This window comes from Hyperoodon ampullatus, assembly GCF_949752795.1.
Source record: "Hyperoodon ampullatus genome assembly, chromosome: 11".
Taxonomy (NCBI): domain Eukaryota; kingdom Metazoa; phylum Chordata; class Mammalia; order Artiodactyla; family Ziphiidae; genus Hyperoodon; species Hyperoodon ampullatus.
The window spans coordinates 55,761,932-55,783,219 of NC_136924.1; the positions used below are offsets into that span (position 1 = coordinate 55,761,932).

General features: G+C 40.5%; 1 protein-coding gene across 1 annotated transcript; it reads right to left on the reverse strand.

The window, feature by feature from the left end:
• Positions 1 to 302: 302 nt before the first annotated feature.
• Positions 303 to 20,124, reverse strand: RACGAP1 (Rac GTPase activating protein 1; the record flags this gene model as incomplete). The annotated part of the gene is made up of 16 exons (XM_079714329.1): positions 303 to 378; positions 687 to 795; positions 2,923 to 3,058; positions 3,173 to 3,305; positions 3,481 to 3,586; positions 5,103 to 5,301; positions 5,389 to 5,484; positions 6,686 to 6,850; positions 7,510 to 7,640; positions 8,114 to 8,231; positions 8,976 to 9,056; positions 9,747 to 9,800; positions 11,473 to 11,542; positions 12,491 to 12,627; positions 13,650 to 13,852; positions 20,040 to 20,124. 16 exons carry the CDS (start codon positions 20,122 to 20,124, stop codon positions 303 to 305), a joined length of 1,899 nt encoding a protein of 632 aa, XP_079570455.1.
• Between the last annotated feature and the right edge of the window lie 1,164 nt (positions 20,125 to 21,288).

Below are 21,288 nucleotides of genomic sequence, written 5' to 3' on the forward strand. Positions count from 1 at the left end.
GGACATACCCCCACCCCCTAAAAGAATCACAACGAATTTCATACCCCACTTCTACCTCTGTAAAGATCTCCCATCTAAAAGCTCCCAATGACAGCACAAGGTGTTGATATTACATTACTTGAGGAGAAGGAGGAGAAGAAGATATATATAGTTTTCATAAAACCCCCATGCACAATTAAACTTGATTAAAAGCCTGGAGAATGCTAAAAGTAGTAATGAGTACAGGAGACTGCAGAGCAGAGAGTACAGGTGCGCCCTTCCTTGAAGTCAGTAAACGCTGGCAAGTAACAGGAGATGTGACTTCACTTGAGCATTGGAGAAGCAAAAAAGTTGCCTTGTCGTCCTAGGTTGGTGGCAGACTTGCTTTTGCTCCCAAATCTAAAGAAAAAGAGAATGAACTGGAAAAGTATTCTATAAAAAATGATAAATAAACTATAACATTACTTGACATAATCAATTAAAGTAGGAAACCCTCAACAACTACTCTGTAAGCTATTCTTTGTCACCTGAGATGAGAGAGAGGAAACAGTAAAGACCTTCAGACCCTTTTTAAAAAGGGGCTTTTAAAGTCGAGCTGCTAGCTAAGATCTAATTCAGTTTTTCTTTCAGTAAGCTTCAGCATGATGGGGAAGAAGTCTAAGGAAGCGGTTATTTTTTTATTTCCTGAGCAGACCAATTTTGCATACCTGGGAGTGTTCTTGGTGAGGGTGGAGCGGACTCTCTGTGACAGGGAGCTGGATGAAGGAGTCTTGAGGAGCTGATGCTCAGGAGTGGTCACAGGCCCCAGTAAACTCACTTCAATCAAAGGTAAGACATATTTTTAAAGGAAGGGAAAAAAGAAAGCACTCTTGCAGGCAGCCAGTATTAAGCTGAATATCCTGTGAAACACTTAAGAGCTAAGGTTAGAGACCTAGCAAAGTCCCAGAGGTCATTTTTGTCATCATTTTATAACACACCAGTATATTTTTTGAACTACGCAGGCAACTGCTCAATGAGTAGTTGACATTCATTTTCTGAGTTAAGCCATTCTCAAACTCCAAACTTCACAAATCTAACATCTATTTGATTTTTTCCTATACTAGAAAAAAACAATATGCTCCCTTAAAAAGGAACTTGCGGGGCTTCCCTGGTGGCACGGTGGTTGAGAGTCCGCCTGCCGATGCAGGGGACACGGGTTCATGCCCCGGTCCAGGAAGATCCCACATGCCGCGGAGCGGCTGGGCCCGTGAGCCGTGGCCGCTGAGCCTGCGCGTCCGGAGCCTGTGCTCCGCAACGGGAGAGGCCACAACAGTGAGAGGCCCGCGTACCGCAAAAAAAAAAAAAAAAAAAAAAAGAAACTTGAAATGATGAAAGAATAGGTCTCCAAAGCCAGTGAAGTTGGAATGAAACCAGCCTCATATATATATATATATATATATATATATATATATATATATATATATATATATTTTGTGTGGTACACGGGCCTCTCACTGTTGTGGCCTCTCCCGTTGTGGAGCACAGGCTCCGGATGCGGAGGCCCAGCAGCCACGGCTCACGGGCCCAGCCGTTCCGCGGCATGTGGGATCTTCCTGGACCGGGGCACGAACCCGTGTCCCCTGCATTGACAGGCGGACTCTCAACCACTGCGCCACCAGGGAAGCCCCAGCCTCATATATTTTTGGTGGCAGTACAAACTGGCAAAAGCCTTTACAAAATCAAGTTGGGGCTTCCCTGGTGGCACGGTGGTTAAGAATCCGCCTGCCAATGCAGGGGACACGGGTTCAAGCCCTGGTCCAGGAAGATCCCACATACCGCGGAGCAACTAAGCGAGCCACAACTACTGAAGCCTGTGCACCACAACTACTGAAGCCCATGCGCCTAGAGCCCATGCTCCCCAACAAGAAAACCCATTGCAATGAGAAGCCCATGCACCGCAACGAAGAGTAGCCCACACTTGCCACAACTAAAGAAAGCCCGTGCGCAGCAATGAAGACCCAATGCAGTCATAAGTTAAATAAGTAAGTAAGTAAGTAAATAAATAAATAAAATTTTAAAATCTATATTAAAAAAAGAAAGAAAGAAAGAAAGAAATCAAGTTGGTAAAACATACCAAGAAACAAAAATGTTTAAAACCTTTAATTCAGTAATTCCCACTCCTGGGAATTTATCATTAGGAAAAAAAAGGTATATACATATAATGTTGATGGCATCACTATATGTAATTATGAAAGGCTGAAAGACAACATCAATACCTAATAGAATATTTAAGCAAATTCTAGTTTACAACCATAAAAATGATAAATAAGGGCTTCCCTGGTGGCGCAGTGGTTGGGAATCTGCCTGCTAATGCAGGGGACACGGGTTCGAGCCCTGGTCTGGGAGGATCCCACATGCCACGGAGCAACTAGGCCCATGAGCCACAACTACTGAGCCTGCGCGTCTGGAGCCTGTGCTCTGCAACAAGAGAGGCCGCGAGAGTGAGAGGTCCGCGCACTGCGATGAAGAGTGGCCCCCGCTTGCCACAACTAGAGAAAGCCCTCGCACAGAAATGAAGACCCAACACAGCAAAAATAAATTAATAAATTAATAAACTCCTACCCCCAACAAAAAAAAAAGTGATAAATAAGATCATATAGTAACAGAGAAAGTTCTCACAAAATGCTAAGTAAAATAAGAAATAATTATATCTAAATTATTCTATCTATATTTTAAAAAAATATCCATATGGGTAAAGAAAGAAGGAGAATATGGAAAAGTGAAAAAAAATTAGGATGGAACTGTACAAATTTTTCTTTAATGTTAGAATTCTCAAAATTATTTTAATTTTATTGAAGAATATACATTTCAAACAGCTCTAGCAAAGGCAAGGAGAGGACACCCGACCAAAAACCAGAGAGGGAGTCGGGACCTTTAAAAAGCACACCTTAGGCCTTGCCTTACCTTTAACATCTGGGGTCTGTGGTGTTGAAAAGGCATTTGAGTTTTCGATGACATGCATGGGGTCAATGTTCTCTTGTTCCACCATCATGAACTGACTCCAGTATTCCAGGGGTAGTGAAAGCAGGCGCTCTACCACCTAAATGCCACGAAATATGTTAGCAAACTTCCAATGCTCAGGGCTTTTACCTCTCACCATTCTCTCCTGTTATGTTACACAAGTTGATGTATATAGACATACATGCTTGCTTACCTTGGGTTGACGCTTGATGTCCTGTAACATTATCACTGGATCTGGATTGGGCACAGCATGGGCAACTATTGTAGGGCCAAAGACTTTAGCCAGATTGGCAACATCCATTTTAGTGCTTGGGCTCTGAGCCACTCTAAGTAAAAGAGCATTAAATTAGAAGACTTGTCCCTCTGCTTAAAAGCAGACCAAAATATACCATCTATAGGAAAACAATTCACCCCTCACATTCCCTCCCTAACACCCAACCCCATTCTCTTCCCCTTGGCAAAACTCCCTGACTCCCAGACACAAATTTCTGCTCTACTCACCTCTGCAAGTGAATCATGAGGAAAGCTAATGTGTCTCTGTTGGCCTGGGGCAGTTCACCAACAGCCTGGTACATGGCAGCTATGCTGTTGTCCTCATCTGTGATTTCTATAAATGAAAAGAAAGTACCAAGAGGCCTAGACTTCTTTCCTTTGACAGCGGGCTTCCAAGTTATCGATCACAAAGTCTCATCTATACAGTAAGCTTCTGAAACTTCTGATTAGGTTCATGACTGCACCAGACTCTAGTTTCATTAACAAGCAGGATACTGGCCAACAGCTCAATATTAGAAATCAGAACTCTTAAAAAACCAGCTCTTGCAGTTAGGGAAAGCAGCTGGAAACTCATGTTTCCAGGAATGCAGACATATAGGTGTAGTGACTACAATTATTAAGAAGGTATTTGTTCACAAAACATGTTAAGAGCCTACTATGTGCCAGGCACTGTTCTAAGTGCTCAGGATCAAGCAGAACTAAACAAAGGACCTTGCCTCATGCTACCAGAGGAGTCAGTCAAAAAGCAAATACCTATCAGACAGTGATACATATAATAAACAGTAAGGCAGGCAAGAAACTAGAAAGTAATGGTAGCTGTTCTTTCTGACAAGGTGGTCAGGAAAGGTGTTTCTGAGGACAAGCTATCCAAAAAGAAACCTGAAAGGAAATAAAGGAGCAAATCACTCCAGGCTGAGACAACAAACATGATGGCCTCGATGGGAGTAAGCTTGGTTATGTTCTAAGAACTGCAAGAATTCCAGTGTAACTAGAAAAGAAGAAAGGAGGGGAAGGGTGTTGAAAGAAATGATGTTGCCAGGACCCAAATCATGTGGGGTCTTTGGGGCCTGTTAAGGACTGTGGATTTTATTCTGAGACTTTTGAGAAGACTTTGGAGAATACTGAGGACAGAAGGGACATTACCTAACTTAAATTTTAAAAGGACCACTCTAGCTTCTGTGTGAAGATTATACTGTAGAGGGCAAGAGTAGAAACAGGAAAACCAGTAGGTTCTTACATCACTCCAGGGTAAGAGAGGTCAAGATAATAATAGGAGTGACACATTTTAAATTTAAGATATATTTACAGGGCCTCTGTTGACATGATTTGCCAATGGATTAGATACTGGGCATGAGGTAAAAAAATCCAAGATGGCTCTAAGTTCAAAAGGACAACCTAAAACTTGACCAAAAAAAACAACACAAAGCAACAACAAAAAAAACCTGTTAGGACCCTATACAGTTTAGACAGGAAGAGGATAGGCATAGGGAACATGGATATAGTTATTCACCCATCAAAGTATTTGAGCAACTGCTATGTTTCAGGCACTGTACCAGGCAGGGGATAAAACAGAAAACAGGAAACAGAAAAGTCAAAAATTCCTGCCCTCGTGGGACTCACATTTAAGGGGTTTTTTTTGTTTTTTAAATTTATTTGGCTGCACCAGGTCTTAGCTGCAGCTGCTGGGTGCGGGATCTTTGTTGCGGCACGCGGAATCTTTTAGTTGCAGCATGTGGGATCTAGTTCCTTAACCAGGGATCGAACCCAGGCCCCCTTCATTGGGAGTGTGGAACCTTAACCACTGGACTACCAGGGAAGTCCCACATTTAAGTATTAAGATCTGCCCTTACCTGCTGCTTCCATAAAGGTCTTGTTTAGCCGAAAGGTCAGAAGGGGTTCTTTGAGGTTTCGAAGGAAGTCTTTCAGGAGGCTACAGATAGCATGGATGTCATCCACTTTGCTGAGGAGGGGTACAGTTTTCACTCTGAGGAATTTCTCTTTCAGCTCTTTTACTGTCCGGTCACAGCCTGAGATCCGATACAGGCCTGTCTATTATCAAGATGACACTTTCAGTTAAAAACCTCTTAATTACTGACACAAGTAACAAATTCACCCTCTCCAAGGGTGGACTCTTACCTCGGTCAGCCCTCTCTGCTCAATCTCACTTACACAGTGGACAACAATTGAAGGGATCATTGGAGAAGTCTGGGACACATAATCTGCCAGCATTCCCTGAAAAAGGCGAGTTTAAAATTAGTATTTACACTACTTAGACCAGCAGATGAAGACCAATGGAAAGAGCCATCCCCAGACTAATATTCAGGCTGGGACATCATGTTTACTTTTAAATTCCTCTTCCCAAAGCATGTATTAAAACAAAGGCTCCATTATTTTCCTACCTCCACACCAGGACTGATTTATGGTCACATATACCACACACTTGCAAGAACAAGTAATAAAAGACCACTAGCTACAACTCTGCCCCTGCTCCTCTTATAGTCAAGGGCATCAAAAAGAAAGCAATAATGAGATCACAGGTATGGAGTATAATATAAACTAATGTATTACTCTAAAAAAGAAAACCTTTTCTATACTGTAATTATTCTTAGCAAGAAAAATTATTTAACACAACTCACTCACAGTTGATCATGACACAAACCTATCTGTAGGAGAGAACTCCATGGTTTTATATTAGATTACAGAAAATTTGTAAAAAAATTACATGCGTGGATAAGAACGCTTAAGATTAAAGAAAAGTAACCTTTGATTTGCTGGAGGCTGGGTAGCAGCATAGTCATTTTGTTTTGATTCTTGCTAATGTTGCTTATAACAATAATTTCTTAATGAATCAAACTTTAGAAATAATTAATCTTAAGAGCATAGTATGGAATATCTCTAACATAAGAGAAAGAATATTCAAAGATGAAATCACATGATGGCTGGGATTTGGTTCAAAATAGTTCACTGAACAGGGTGAGGAGGAGGAGATGGGGGTATTAATAAATCAAGACTGGACACGAATCAGTGATCGTGGAAGTTGAGTGATAGGAGCTAGGGTTAGTTATACTAATCTCTCTACTTTTGTATATGTTTGAAATTTTACAAAATTAGATGGGATGGGGAGGGGAAGGAGGAGGCGGAGGAAAGGAAGGGGGGGAGGGAAGGGAGAAGGAAAAAAGGATGAAAACAAGGAAAGGGAGGGAGAGAGAAAGGGGAAGGGAGGGAGGGAAAAGGAAGAGGAATTTGGTTTTAGAAAGTTTACTAAACAGACACCCAAACAGGATTCTGCTGCAGGTTAACATTTTACAATTTCTATTCATTATTTGTGGGAAAAAATATATGTGGCATCATTAATTTTTGAAAAAAATGACCCTAAGCTTTTAAAAGCTAAAGAAGCCATAACACAATGATGGCTCCCACAGGTCATACATACTTCTCCGATCTTGACAGGTGTCCCTATCAGGGTAGGAATGCAGGGAAGGGGACAGCGGTCCCGACATTCTGGATGAGAAACCACACGACAGTCTCGACACTTCAGAGACAGCTTGCCAAATTTTATTCGCTTTCCACATGGTACACAAGATTCGGGTTTAATAACCTGAGGATGAAACAGGAAGTGGTATGAATTAGAAAATTATCGTCATATCAACCGATGTTTATTAAGCACTTAGCATGTGCCAAACAACTTCCTCATCCCTTTACACATATTTACTTGTGTAATTCTCACAATAATCCTATAGAATAGGTTTTGATTTTTTTAAGATAAGGAAACAGAAGCAAAAGGAGGCTAAGTAACTTGCATAAGGGCATCCAGCTGCAAGGGATCACTATACTGTAGTGGAAAGAATTTGTTGGCAAGGAGTCAGAAAACCCCCATGTTAACTTTGCTACTTACTATCCTGTGGCTCAAGCAAGTCAGTTAATTCCTCTGAGCCTCAGTCAGTTTGCTTGGGTTTTTATGAGTAAATCAATTGGGACACAGTTAAAACGTGCCATGTTCAAGCATGAAATGTAAATACACATCACTAAAAAGCACAAACAACTGCTTCTGAAAAGTTGCTTTCTTTTAATTTAATATCACTCACAGAACGGAAAGATACACACCCTCTGTAACCCTGGAAAGTGGCATAAGGAGGAGGAAGGAAATTCGACATTTAACTTTACAACACTAAAGTATTTAAATTTGTTGCTAGTAAATATTACTCCCACAATTAAAAAAGTAGATGTGCCCAAGAGCAGCAGCAATCCCAGATTTACCGTCTTAGAAACAAAGTCATGCAGGCGCATCCCTCCATTGCTCTGTGGAGTGTTGGAGCCGTCTGTGTCGGTTTTTGGCTCCGGCTGCCTGCTGCTCAAGGTGGAGTCACTGTTCCAAGGCTGTAAAGTACCTAGAAAGCAGGCAACTCTAAGCTTTGTGTCTTAGGTATTTTGTTCCTTCTGAATTTTTTTTTCTTTTTGTTGCACTGCATGGCTTGTGGCGTCTCAGTTCCCCGACCAGGGATTGAACCCGGGCCCTCAGCAGAAAGCGCAGAGTCTTAACCACTGGACCACCAGGGAATTCCCCCTTCTGGATTTTAACCCCAATTTTAATATAACTGGTAGATAACCAGTAATCTGTAACAATTATCAGGAGTGAATACAATGGCTATGCAAAAAACTGTTTCCAGAGAAACAAGTTATATAGTGGTATAGGCCAGGCTAGCAAGCCAAAGGCAGGGCATGACACAAACAGTGCTCTGGCCCTCAGTAAGCAACTACCCAAAACATCCAACCCCTGCCTCATGAGGGTTCTAAGAAACCAATTCTCCCCAGATTTTACCAGTTGTTTTACACAGGCAATTAAGCCACAAACCCAGCGGACCTGTTTTCCTTCGGCTCCTGGTCCAACATGGCACAGTCTCAATAGTGGACACAGCTTCAATGGGCCCGCCATCATTGGGAACAGTCACTGTAGTTTTTGCAACTATGGATTCATTTCCCTGAAACAAAGGTTTTAATGAGGGAAGGATAAATCTAATTTCCCCTCTACTATAGGTGTTTTGGAAAAGTTAAAAAATTCCTGAGTCTCGGTCAGGACTTAAGCCCCCAGCCCCAAACACTCTTAAAGTTGAAATCTCATACTTTCAAATAGAAATACAGGTCACAGGAACATACATACAAGCAACTAAGAACCCCACATAAAGCTGACAGTTGTTTACTACTCTATTCATATGGATGATAAGGATCCTATTACACAGAAAAATGTTCACTGAACATCTCTCTCAAAATAACACTGCAATGTTGACTTGGGATTTTTAATGCTTGGGGCCGCTAAACTTTGATGTGTTCAAGACCACAATTCTCTTGGCCTGACTATTCTTTTATGTATTTATTTATTTATGCTGCGCTGGGTCTTCGTTGCCGTGCACAAGCTTTCTCTAGTTGCGGAGAACGGGGGCTACTCTTCGTTGCGGTGCGTGGGCTTCTCATTGTGGTAGCTTCTCTTGTTGTGAAGCACGGGCTCTAGGCGCACGGGCCTCACTAGTTGTGGCACTCGAGCTCAGCAGTTGTGGCTCACGGGCTCTAGAGCATAGGCTCAGTAGTTGTGGCACACGAGCTTAGCTGCTCTGCGGCATGTGGGATCTTCCCAGACTAGGGTTCGAACCCGTGTCCCAGGGTTCTTAACCACTGGGAGGTTCTTAACCACTGTGCCACCAGGGAGGCCCTGGCCTGGCTATTCTTACCTGGTCTGCTGTGGAGCCAATGGAACGAGTTTTCTTTACAGGTCCGGGGGGACCATCAATGTACTGTCGGCTACTAGAGCGCTAGAGATGGGGCAAAAACCAAGAACTTTAGTGCCAAATAGAAGATCTGAAGCACAAAAGATTAAATTATTCCATTAGATAACTTGGATGCAAGTCCTAGGTACTAGGACTGCAGGAAATAACAATGTGCACTCTCTCACTGCCTATTTCCACATGAAGCTTAAGTTGTACCAACACAAAAATGCCCCCAGTGCCCTAGAAGAAACAAGCAAGCTTTGGAAAAATTTAGATGACAGCACCTGAAAAAGTGGAGTGTAATCCTATCTAAGGACATGAAGTCTTTAGAAACATATTAAGGACCCCAAACAAGCACAAAGATAGATCTCTGTATATCCCATTATACACACATTTCATCTGAAGCTTATATTAGAGCACAAAAGTCCTGCACAAAAATTCATGACAACTCAAACAAACTTAAATATATCCTTTTACTCTCCATGAATGAACTGAGAGCAGCCCAGAAGAGTGAAACAGGATGGGATCCTGTCCTGAGTTAGGACATCAAGGAACATCAACTACTGCCCCCGCAACATGGATTCTCTTGTAATCTGTGTTTAACAACAGCTAGAGCAACATGTCAGGAATGCAGTACAATGGCAACATTTCTGGAGAAAACTCTTTTATTGTTACTTTGTAAAAACAAACAAACAAACACAAAAACCCCCCAAAACTAAACAAAACCATACATACCCTCTTTTCTCTCTTCTTCAGTTTAAAAGTCTTTACCAAAGAAGAATCCCAATCCTGTTGACAATTACACTGTATTAATTTCTTTCTTTGGTTAGCCCTCCCCTAAACCCTGTACAAATAAATTTACAGAGAATTTTAAAGGCCTCTTGAGTCAGAGTACCTAACTCACAATTTGGGGAGACAGAAAGGGAGGGTCTCAAATGTTATAGCTATAGAGCTGTAGTAAGTTAACATGCTTTCTTTCCAAAATTGAAGCTATTATAATAGAATCAGGAATCAATACCACAGAGGCAAGAAAAGGTTAAAGAATCAACTTCTGTCGTGATTATCTTCAGTGCCCGGTCCTTTATTTCTGATTATTTTTGTAATTAGTTTTAGAACTTACAGAATGTTGGGCACTATACTGCTGGCGTTAGATGTGAGCCTTACTCTTAATGGATTGCTATCATCTAATCAGATGTTCTGTACAATGTAGCCACTTTAAAAGTTCTAGTTTAGGTTTTACATCTCTCAATCATCCCTCCTCCTTGGGCCCTAAAAAAGACATTCATGTGGACACTGAAGAATTATTTGTCTTTCATTGTGGTCTAGTTTCACTTCACTCATTTTAACCATTTGCATTCATTTTTAGTAGCTACCTATGACCTCCTGATCCTGATAATCCCTGAAAACACAAAATCCAAAAACAGTCGTATATAGCTTAGCTAAATAAATTTAACCTCTCCAATTTATGGTCAAGTAATTTAGCTACTGGTTGTTTGATTCAGCTTCAGTTACAACAGATATCACATCATAGGTCTAGCTCTAAAATCAGCTAGTAGTAAATTCTAGTTTTATTACATATCCCAGACTATGTCATTCCTTATTTCAAAAAGGTGATACCTAATACTAATACCTACAAAACGGCATTTATTTCCCTAGTCAAACTCTGACAGTTTGGACATAAAACCCTGCCTATGTAACAAGTAGTTGTCATTTATTTTGCTATCATCAGAAAACCAACTACTAATAACCTCCTGATTTATTGTTTTGCTTGCTAGCTTTCAGCCAGTAAAATAGGAGAGATACATAAACCAATAAACTACAAGTCTCTGGAACATCAAAGATTGAAATATCAGGAGATGACCTTTTATGGAGAAACACCACCATAAGTTACAAGAAGTGTTCTGCCCCACAAAAGCAGGGCAACAAAGAGCTTAGACAGGTGAACCACTGTTCATCAAAGCATTATCTAGTGCCTGGAAACTTTCATCAGTCTTCTGGCTGAAGTTTCAGGGCACTGGTTTCCTTCTAATTGTGAAGTATGTCTAAGTTTTCCTCAGGAACCAGTTTAATTTAGAAATAAGGCACAAGTCTATTCTCCCCAAGAGCAGCAAATAAACCCTGGCTGGATAGAGTCTTGCTAATTATTATTATTATTTTTTGCTAGCTGGGGTTTTAATAAGTCAAGATGTAGTAATCAATTAATATAGGCAGCTCACAGATCTGTTTAATAAATTTAACCTCATGCCAAATCCTAAATTCTACATTCTCACTTCCAAAAATTAAATATATAAGCTAGTCTCTTACAGCTTATATTTATATTTTTAAATGTTAGTCAGTATCTATAACATATCAACTAATAAAATAGTAATAAGGGAATTTTAGAAGAGAAGACAGGAGAGAGATTCCTGAGGGAGCAGGGTTAAGAAAAATAGATAACTCTCAGAAATCAAGTGTTCATTACCAGCGATTCATCAGTCTTGTCAAAGCTGATATCCGATAAAATGGAACCAGATTCATCAATGGTTGACAGTCTAAATGAGTGAAACAGTAGTGTTAGAAACAAGACTGGAAAGTAAAATCCACCAACACCAGAACAAGTCACACTTGTCAGGTAACTTCAGCAATTTCACAGTAGCATCTTCCCTGTGGAGATAACTACAAGCTCAAACCCTAGCTGTGGTGGGTTGCTTTTTATGGTTTTCATGGGGGACTATGTGCATGTGTGCAGGAGCACACATGCAGCACAGTTGCTATTTCAGCTAAGGCCTTATAACAGAAGTTGAAAGTTACATTCAGGGGTCTGGGTGCTATTCCCTGCTGAGTCTGTACTACAGGCTACTAAAAATTCACAAGGCAGAAGAGTGAAGTTTAATTTGATCCCAATTGTGGTTGCTTTCTACAAGAGAGAGTATTACCCAGCATTAGCTTTTTAAGAAATTAAACCTGTACATCTTCTTAGTTATAAAGATTCCCCATAAAACAACCAGGCAACAAAATAAATAGCTCTAAAAGAGTGCTGACCTTTCCCTATGTATTGTATTGTGGGTGTTAAATTGAAAGCCTGGTTGAGACTATTCTAAATAGCGATGCAGTGGAACCAAAATTATTGTCTGGTCTTGGCTCACAGAAGGCCCTTCTAAACCAGAAGAGCTAGGAGAGCTCTCTAGAGAGTAAACACTGGAAGTATTGCTGAACTGCCACTTCCACCTTTAGGTTTCTTAGCAATGTGCAAGATTAGTTATTGATGTGCAAAACAACATCAAATTTTACCCATGATGAAACATCCTAAGGAAAAATAAACAAATAAAACAAAGAGGGAGGCCTCTGTGCCTTTATTTCCCACACACCCTTCCTCCAAAGTCTTTTTCTGCTTTATTCAGCACACATTCCAGAAGCAGTATATCTAAGAGTTTAGATAACAAGAACTTATGACAGCTGTGTTGCTTATGGTCAGATAACAACAGATACAGTTCCCCCACCTTTTGTTCCCAGCATTGCCGCTGGATGGTTGGCCTCTGTTGAGAAAAGCCAGAGCTGATCTTTGCTCCTCGCTTAGTTGAATGCTGCCAGATGTGTCACACATGAGCATCTCTCGAATCAGCTGAATCTGTCTTTCCTACAGACCAAAGCAGAGTAAAACAGCCTAACTAACCAGGGGAGAAAGCTTCACCTCAAATTTATGGGACAGGCAGACCAGAAGACATTAAAATACAGCATTATGCAAATGAGCCTTCAAGAAGGCTGCTACACCAATAGCATATTAATTCACATCAAGCCCAGGTTGTGTCTCCGATTTCTGACTGGTAAAATGAACTCCATCTAGAAGAGTGGGGTTTCTGCTACAGGACTTTTGGATCAAACTGCTAATCCAAGAGAAGGCAGTACTGCAAAATGAGAGTCCCAAAATAGATTTCACATAGCAAAAACACTTTAGTGTCATCTAATTAGGACAATTATTGGCTTCTTCTACAGCTCAAAGCAGCCACCCACCTTTCTAAATGGTGGAGCAAAATGCATTAAAATGGATATAAAGCTGTGATGCACTGGAACCAGACAATTTGAGCTTACTGAGGCATCTAACACTGTACGAAGATGAATTAGTCCCTCCTAGCAAAGGCTTGCCTTTGTACCATGACCCACGCTGGTACGTCAGAATGACAGTGCTCTATGTTCTAGCGTTCACAATGGTTGACTACATCTATCCCTTTACCCTAAATTAAGAGCAGTGATGAAGGAAAGACTTAAGAGTTGTCCTGCCTATATCAATGACAAAGTACTAGCTATTGATATCTTATATGAGGATGTTCTAGGTAGCACTTATAATCAACAATGAGACAGATCAAATATGCTAGGATTTCTCTGCCTTTCCCCCTAATTTTAATTCTTTAAATTCTCATTTGAAATCTGTCTATTAAGTAAAAGTTTCAAGTCTAAAGGAGAAAAAAATTTTTTCATTTAAATTTCAGCCTATGAAGAATAGGATTCCTTGGCTGCAATTTCAGCTCCAATCATAGACAAACTGCTTTTAGTTCTTTAATATAGCAGAAGAAACTGGGTATACCTGGGCAAGTGGAAACATTATCCGTTGATCTTCCCCCGTCCCCACTGTCACAGTTCTAGCATAAAAACAATACACACCAGCTTTTCACAGTCAGCCTCAGCTCGTTGTCTCCGTTTGATCTCTACATCCACCTGATTGCGTGCATGCTTCAGCTTAACATCCAGAGCACTACGCTCAGTCTCTACTTTCATCAAAAGATCCTTGTATTTGCCCAGCTCGTGATCTGTTCTCTGCCACTTTTTACGGAATTCTTCAAAGTCCTTTGCCAACTGGATAAATTCTAAGAAAAGGGGGAAACTTTAATAATTCAAGCACCAAACAGAGTATAAATGCTCTAATAAATTAGTCCTCTGGTTAGTTTTACTCCAAATGCATAATTAAGGGACCAGATGAACTATGGGCAAATCCATCTGAAAATAACCAGGAGCGGATCCTGGATATATGTTCATCACTCTGGATGAGAGCTTTGTGGGGAGCAATTCCTATTTCAATAGGCCAGTTACTTTTGGCTTAGCCAGTGGCATCTGCTATGGAATAAGTAAGTCATTAGTCACCTGGCTCCAGATGTAACACTAACAGTGAAAGCTCCTGAACAGAAGGCAATCAAAGGGGATACCTTTGGGGCAGCTGTCACCCACCAGGACAGTTACAGCTATAAAACAAAAACAGCCTCCTTTAGAGTCACGTATTGCTGCGCCAGAGAGGCGTTAAACAGCAAATTCAAATGTAACTGCTGTAATATGCTCCAGTAGATATAGATTAATATTACAGATGTCTAGGCCTACAATTGCATTCAGCTATATAATTATACAAATACTGATTTGAAAGTGAAGAGCCAATTTGCTTTTGCTGTTTAACACAGCCCTGAAGGGTATGTAAACATTCCAGTTGGAAAGACAGAGGAAGAGAAGATCATACTAGCTTTGGGTGAGTCACTGATAGAGGAACATGGACTCCTTTCAAATGTCTGCAAAGAAAGTATCCCTTCTAAGGCAGCACCTCAAAGCATGATAACCCTGGTGGCATCCGTTCTTATCACCTGCTACTGGCAAAGACTATTCTATAATGCCTTACTATTCTAGTTAACCTCAATCTACCTCTAAGCTTCACTCCACCAGCATCATGGAGGAACTTTCCAAGGTGTACATCTGCTGCAGGTTAAACTAACCCAGTTTACGGCTGAAACTAGGCCAAATTCACACAAAGCTAGCAGATTCTCAGGTAGTAAGGGTACTTCTCCCATTTGAATTTAACCTGAGAGCATAGAAATAATATAGTGCTTTTTTAAAGCAATTGTAATAATTTGACTAAATTTCAAACTTACAAATTAGGATAATAATTCAATCTAGAGAAACCAAGTCTGACACATAGGGAAACAGGTTTTTAGTAAACAATCGATTTTAGCAAAACAGGATATTATGACCCAGTTACCTTAGACAATACAAATATCAAGGATCTCAAAAAATAAAATATATTATTACAAAATTCAAATAGTTTTAAATGATATACTGGTTTAGTTAACAGTTTGGAACACATTACTAAGGGGTTTTTTCTCGTTAACTTAAACAAGAAGAAAACAAACAACATATCCTTTTGCAAATTTAACTATTTCAAAATTACAGATTCATAAGAAAAAATTAAAAACAAGAGCTGGTTCTTAGCCATGTTTACTCTCGCGATTCACCAAGCAATGCACTTATTATTTGTGTACTTTTTGATGTATGTGATACTTCCATTTTAAAGAATAAAGAACAGGAAACACACTTTTCAACTACAGTCTAAAAACTTTCTAGCTCCACACTGTGGTCAATTAAATGTTTCTAAATATAGTGTTGCCTACACACTCAAATATTTACTGAATTAAAAAACACTTTTGAGAATGAAAAGATTTTCATTTGACCTAATTTTGCTGGCTTGCTTGTTCCTTAGGATACTCCTTGAAAAGTCTTATTAAATTGGGGTTTTAATTCCCATTCATCGTTAATTGGCATACGTTACAGATCTAACTGAATTGGATAACAGAACTGAAACCAAATAAACTATCAGTTCATTTCAAGGAAGGAGTTCCTATTTTAATAGTACAAATGGTTAAATTACTAGTTTAGTTTGTTAGACCAAAACCAGAGCATTTGCATACATGACTAAGATATTACTTTTATGTACAATTCTGTTATGAACTAATTGTGCTAGCATGGGTCAAAAAGACACTTTGGACCACATACCAGGAAAAACTTTGATGTTGGAGATCAATAAACACAAATGGCATTTTTTTGGTCAGTGTGTGAATCACAATTCACTTTGGTACTAGCCCCTGTCATGAAGTATACATTCAAAAGGTTTATTAAATTCAAATTGTCTCTTTAAAAAAGTTATGTGTATATTAAATTACAAAATGCATCTATCAAAAAGGAGAAAGGAGAAGGGAAATTTCCTTAAAACAAATTAAGAATAATCTTAGATCCATTAAAAAAAAATCAGGACTTGGTTCATAGTTCAGCAGAGAGATTAAAGCAGCTCCAGAAATCCTGTTTTTTTCAGCTCACTCCTGCTAGGGCCTTTGTATAGGCTCTTGTCTTTCTCACTACCTTCTAAGCTTCTTAAGGGCAAGGACCCTGTGTCTCTTCTGCTTTTTTATCCCCAGGGCCTTACACTCTACCCAGCACATAGTAGGCACTTAAATGTTCAATGAGTGACTGAACAAAATTGTTGTTCAGATCAAATTTAAACTCCAGGCATCCAGGCCCACCTCACCAGTCTGATCAAACTTCCCATCACTACCCAATACCTCTTTCTAGCTAAACCAATTTGTCCCTGCCCCAGGAAAGACCTGTGTTCATTTCTGTCTTCTCACTTAGGATCAAGCTATGCTCTCCAAATGGAATGCCCTACCTACTCTTCTTCTTTTTTTTTTTTGGCTGTGCAACGCAGCTTATGGGATCTTAGTTCCCTGACCAGGGGTTGAACCCGGAACCACAGCAGTGAAAGCACTGAGTCTTAACCACTGGACCGCCAGGGAATTCCCCACTCTTCTTTATGTATCCATTTTTCTAGTCCCAACTGCTCTGTGAATCCTTTCCTAATTTATTTGCTCCATTTTTCTATACTTCCCCAAAGCATATATTTTTATACTTGCATTATCTTCTGTTTCATGAGACAGAATCCTGTCTCTGAAACTTAAATACCTTAATTTTCTTGAAGACAGGCACCATGTCACATACACTTTAGTATCACCTACTGCATATAGCATAGCACCAACCTAGTATGGTGTTGGCACACAATAGGCACCTGATAAATATTAAGTTATATTTATTCCTAATTTACACACCAACGTCAAAAAAGTTCAGGCGTCCCATGATAAAAATAGAAGACAAAAATCATGTAGACTGGGGAAAACAAAGATAAAATATCTAGGCTATTAAAGTCATTTTATTTGAATATTAACTTTCACTCTGATCTTTAGGTAACCTTGGACTTAGCTTTAAAAAAAAAAACTATAACTATACAAAAAGGAGAAAGAGGAATGAAGTTATGATGAAAAGCAAGAGTAAGGAGTCAGGGGACACATAGGGATGGGAGGAATTCCTAGGATCTAAGAAGAGGACAGACTGGGGTGGTTGCAGAAAAGGAGATTCTAGAGTCTAGAAAACACTAAGCCACTTTAGTTCCTCAAAATCCAACATTCCGGGACTTCCCTGGTGGTCCAGTGGTTAAGACTCCACAATCCCAATGCAGAGGGCCCGGGTTCAATCCCTGGTCAGGGAATTAGATCTCACATGCCGCAACTAAGACCTGGCAAAGCCAAAAAAAAAAAAAAAAAGCCAACATTCCAAGTTAGGGATTTGGAGAGGGAAGAAAACGTACCTCTGGGCTTCCCTGGTGGCACAGTGGTTAAGAATCCGCCTGCCAATGCAGGGGACACAGGTTCAAGCCCTGGTCCGGGAAGTTCCCACATGCCGCGGAGCAACGAAGCCCATGCTCCACAACTACTGAGCCTGCGCTCTAGAGCCCGCGAGCCCCAACTACTGAGCCCGTGTGCTACAACTACTGAAGCCCGCATGCCTAGAACCCGTGCTCCACAACAAAGAGAAGCCACCGCAATGAGAAGCCCGCACACTGCAACAAAGAGTAGCCCCTGCTCACCACAACTAGAGAAAGGCAGCGCACAGCAACGAAGACCCAACGCAGCCAAAAATAAATTAAAAAAAAAAAAAACCAACGTACCTCTATTTTATAACAGAAATCAAGGGAAGATAGAAATTTGCTTATAAAATAAAGGTTCCTGGGGCTTCCCTGGTGGCGCAGTGGTTGAGAGTCCGCCTGCCGATGCAGGGGACACGGGTTCGTGCCCCGGTCTGGGAAGATCCCACATGCCGCAGAGCGGCTGGGCCCGTGAGCCATGGCCACTGAGCCTGTGCTCCGGAGCCTGTGCTCCGCAAGGGGAGAGGCCACAACAGTGAGAGGCCCGCCTACCGCAAAAAACAAACAAACAAACAAACAACAACAACAAAAATAATAATAAAGGTTCCTGTAAAAATAAATATCTTGTATTTTGGGGGGGGCATAATTATCTCAAAAGGTATTTTCACAACTAGTATCTCATTTATCTTGAAATCCTCATGGCAAAATTCCTTTTTTACAGTTGGAGAAACAGACACAGAAATAACAGTTAAAAGCCAGCACTAGTTACTGAGACTCCAAACCTCAGGTTCCTCCCTCTGCCCCCAAATACTATCAGCTGCCTCCTCCTAGAGATCTTAATCACAATCTCTTCCACCCATTTCTCCTTATTTGCACCTTCACAATCACCACTCCAGTTGGGGCTCCCCATTGCCTCTTTCCTGAGCTATGGCAACCATGTCCTAATCAACCTCCCAGCCTCCACTTCTGATGCAGCCTCCACCTCTGCCAGGGTAACCTTCTAAAAGCACGGTTCTGATTAAACCACTTCCCTTTACTCTTATTCCCCTCACACTCCACACCCTCTTGTCTCCACTCAGGTGGCTCCCCTGACCCTAAATGCCCTCTTTCATGTCTGTCTGTTGGGATCCTACCCTATACCTAATCTAAGGCTCAACTCAAACCCTACTTTTTTCCATAAAGCCATTATTTGCTGAGTGAACCTGAATTTTAAGATCTCTTATTCAATACTCCTCCCCACTAGACTCCAAAGCAATCCATCTTCTGAGATGATGTGACCTCAAAGAGAAGCCTAATTAGTATGCCATCATGGTTACTGAGTTGGTACCAGATGATAGGGTCATGCAACAGCTATTAGAGAGAGAAAATAGAATATTGTTTTGAAAGGCCTGTAAGTAGATGAGAGCTATCAAAAACATGAATCAGGGCTTCCCTGGTGGCGCAGTGGTTGAGAATCTGCCTGCCAATGCAGGGGACACGGGTTCGAGCCCTGGTCTGGGAAGATCCCACATGCCGCCGAGCAACTGGGCCCGTGAGCCACAACTACTGAGCCTGCGCGTCTGGAGCCTGTGCTCCGCAACAAGAGAGGCCGTGATAATGAGAGGCCCGCGTACCGCGATGAAGAGTGGCCCCCGCTTGCCGCAACTAGAGAAAGCCCTCGCACAGAAACGAAGACCCAACACAGCCATAAATAAATAAATAAATAAAAATTAAAAAAAAAAAAAAACATGAATCAAATTAAAGAAAATATTGAATGGCACAAGCAAGACACCATACTAAGTACTATGGAGATTGTTTTTTTCTTTGTTCTTAAGTTTAAGACACAGTTCTTGCATTACTTTTGTACCAATGAGACTGACTTAACAGCAACACCCGCTAAATTAGGTATACATGAAAACCTGAAATAGGAGAGCATGATAACACAAAGAAAAGCTGGTAAAGAAAAATTCCCTTACATCACTTAGGTCAGTGCTATCAGCCCCACCTTTCTTTCTCACTAATCTACTTCCCAGAAGACTACTGTGTCACCACTTCCTTTTTCTTCCCAGCTCTCCACCCAACCTCCTTTATTACAAAGCATCAAATAGGTAGGTGAAAGCAGATGAACTGTCCCTCCTTCAAAAAGAAACTCATTTTTCTCCTCTTCAATTGAAAATGTTTTATAGAACACAGGGAAAACCCAGGATAAAAAATGTAGACAACTACTACTCTAAAGAAAAAAGGCAACATCCTTAGAAATTCAGTAGATTTTGCCCAGTTCATGATAAGAAAATGAAACTGACGACTAATGCCAACTATTTAGTGAAAAGAGAACCTTGATAATGAAAAAAGTCCGGGTAAAACCCATTTAAAAACAACTACAGGAAAATAAGTGACCATTTAGAATGAGTGTCCATTAAGCTTTGACCACAGATAAATGACCATCATTTTCTTTTTAGATAACTCAAATGAAAAGCAATTTTAGGACTGGAATACACTTTGGCTTTGCAGAAAACCCAAATCTGAAATCTGTTTTTTCTCGTCACACAGGCCAGCTCAGAATGACTTACGGACTTCATTTCCTTCACTGAGAATCTCCATCCGGCGTACAAGCTGCTCAAACAGATTCCGCATATTCAGCATCATAGTCTCCATCTTTCTGCCAAGAAATCAAATATACATTAGGGGTCCTGCCATCTCCCCCAGACAAAAGATTCAGGAGCAATCCAGTACAGTGATCAGTGACTAACATCTAGACTCTTCCATGTGTAGCTACCACTATGAGAATCTCGAGCTAACAACTGATGTTTTTTGTAATCCTTATTATAAAAACAAAGTTGGAATGTTTAAGACTCTAAGACTCATTTGAAAATTACAAACGCATTTCAGTCCCCTGAATATAACACCCCTTCCTGCCTACTTCTTTTCCTCCACTCTGCAATCACTCTGGAGCTGAGAAGCAATTAGGGACAAGTATGTCAGTTGATTACTAGGTGACCAACTACTTAGTCAAGCCTATCAATATAACATTTTTGCCACTTTAATCCTGCTGCACTTTGGAGACCTTCAATGTAACTTAAAAGGTTTATTTTTAATTTAATCTTTAGCTAGTACCCCTGTTGCAACTGTCTTTTAAAACGCAGGACATGGTCAGCACATTTCCTACCAACAGCACAGATGACGTCACACAAGTGATTAAGTGGGGAAATTGCCAGCTCAGCAGCTCAAGAATTATTTCTGTAATGCAGGGCTCTCTGCTGGACTGCGTGCAGGGACTATGTCTAATAAATTTATACTAAGTATAGGCAAAGGATTATGTTGTACCATATTCTGGCATCAAGGAGACAATACACCACCTTCACAGTTAGAAGGGCAAAGGAAAAATCATTTGCTACTGTGTTCTGTAATAGTGAATTTCAGTCTTCATATTTCCCCCCGCAAAGACTTGCTGATATTACATTAAAAATGGTGTCCTTACAGGCAGTTCTATTCCAAATAGACTTTAACTGGGAACACTTTGAGGAACTAAGATCTTCAAGAAAGAAAGAAATCAGCGGGACTTTATGAAAATTATCAAGGAAATGAAATTAAAAAATCAAATTTCATTTGAAAATTGAATGTCCTCAGAAACACCATTAAAGGATTCTTCTTATGTTTCTCCTAATCACCCCTTCAACGTTCTAGTCCAGGCCCTTTTTTCATGCATCTAAATAAAATTTTAAGAACTCTTTTACGAAGGTTTAGTGATTTTACAATGTTTGTAAGATTGTACCATAAGCTATGAGAGCAAGAAAGGGCAGAAAAAACACAAAGGAAAAA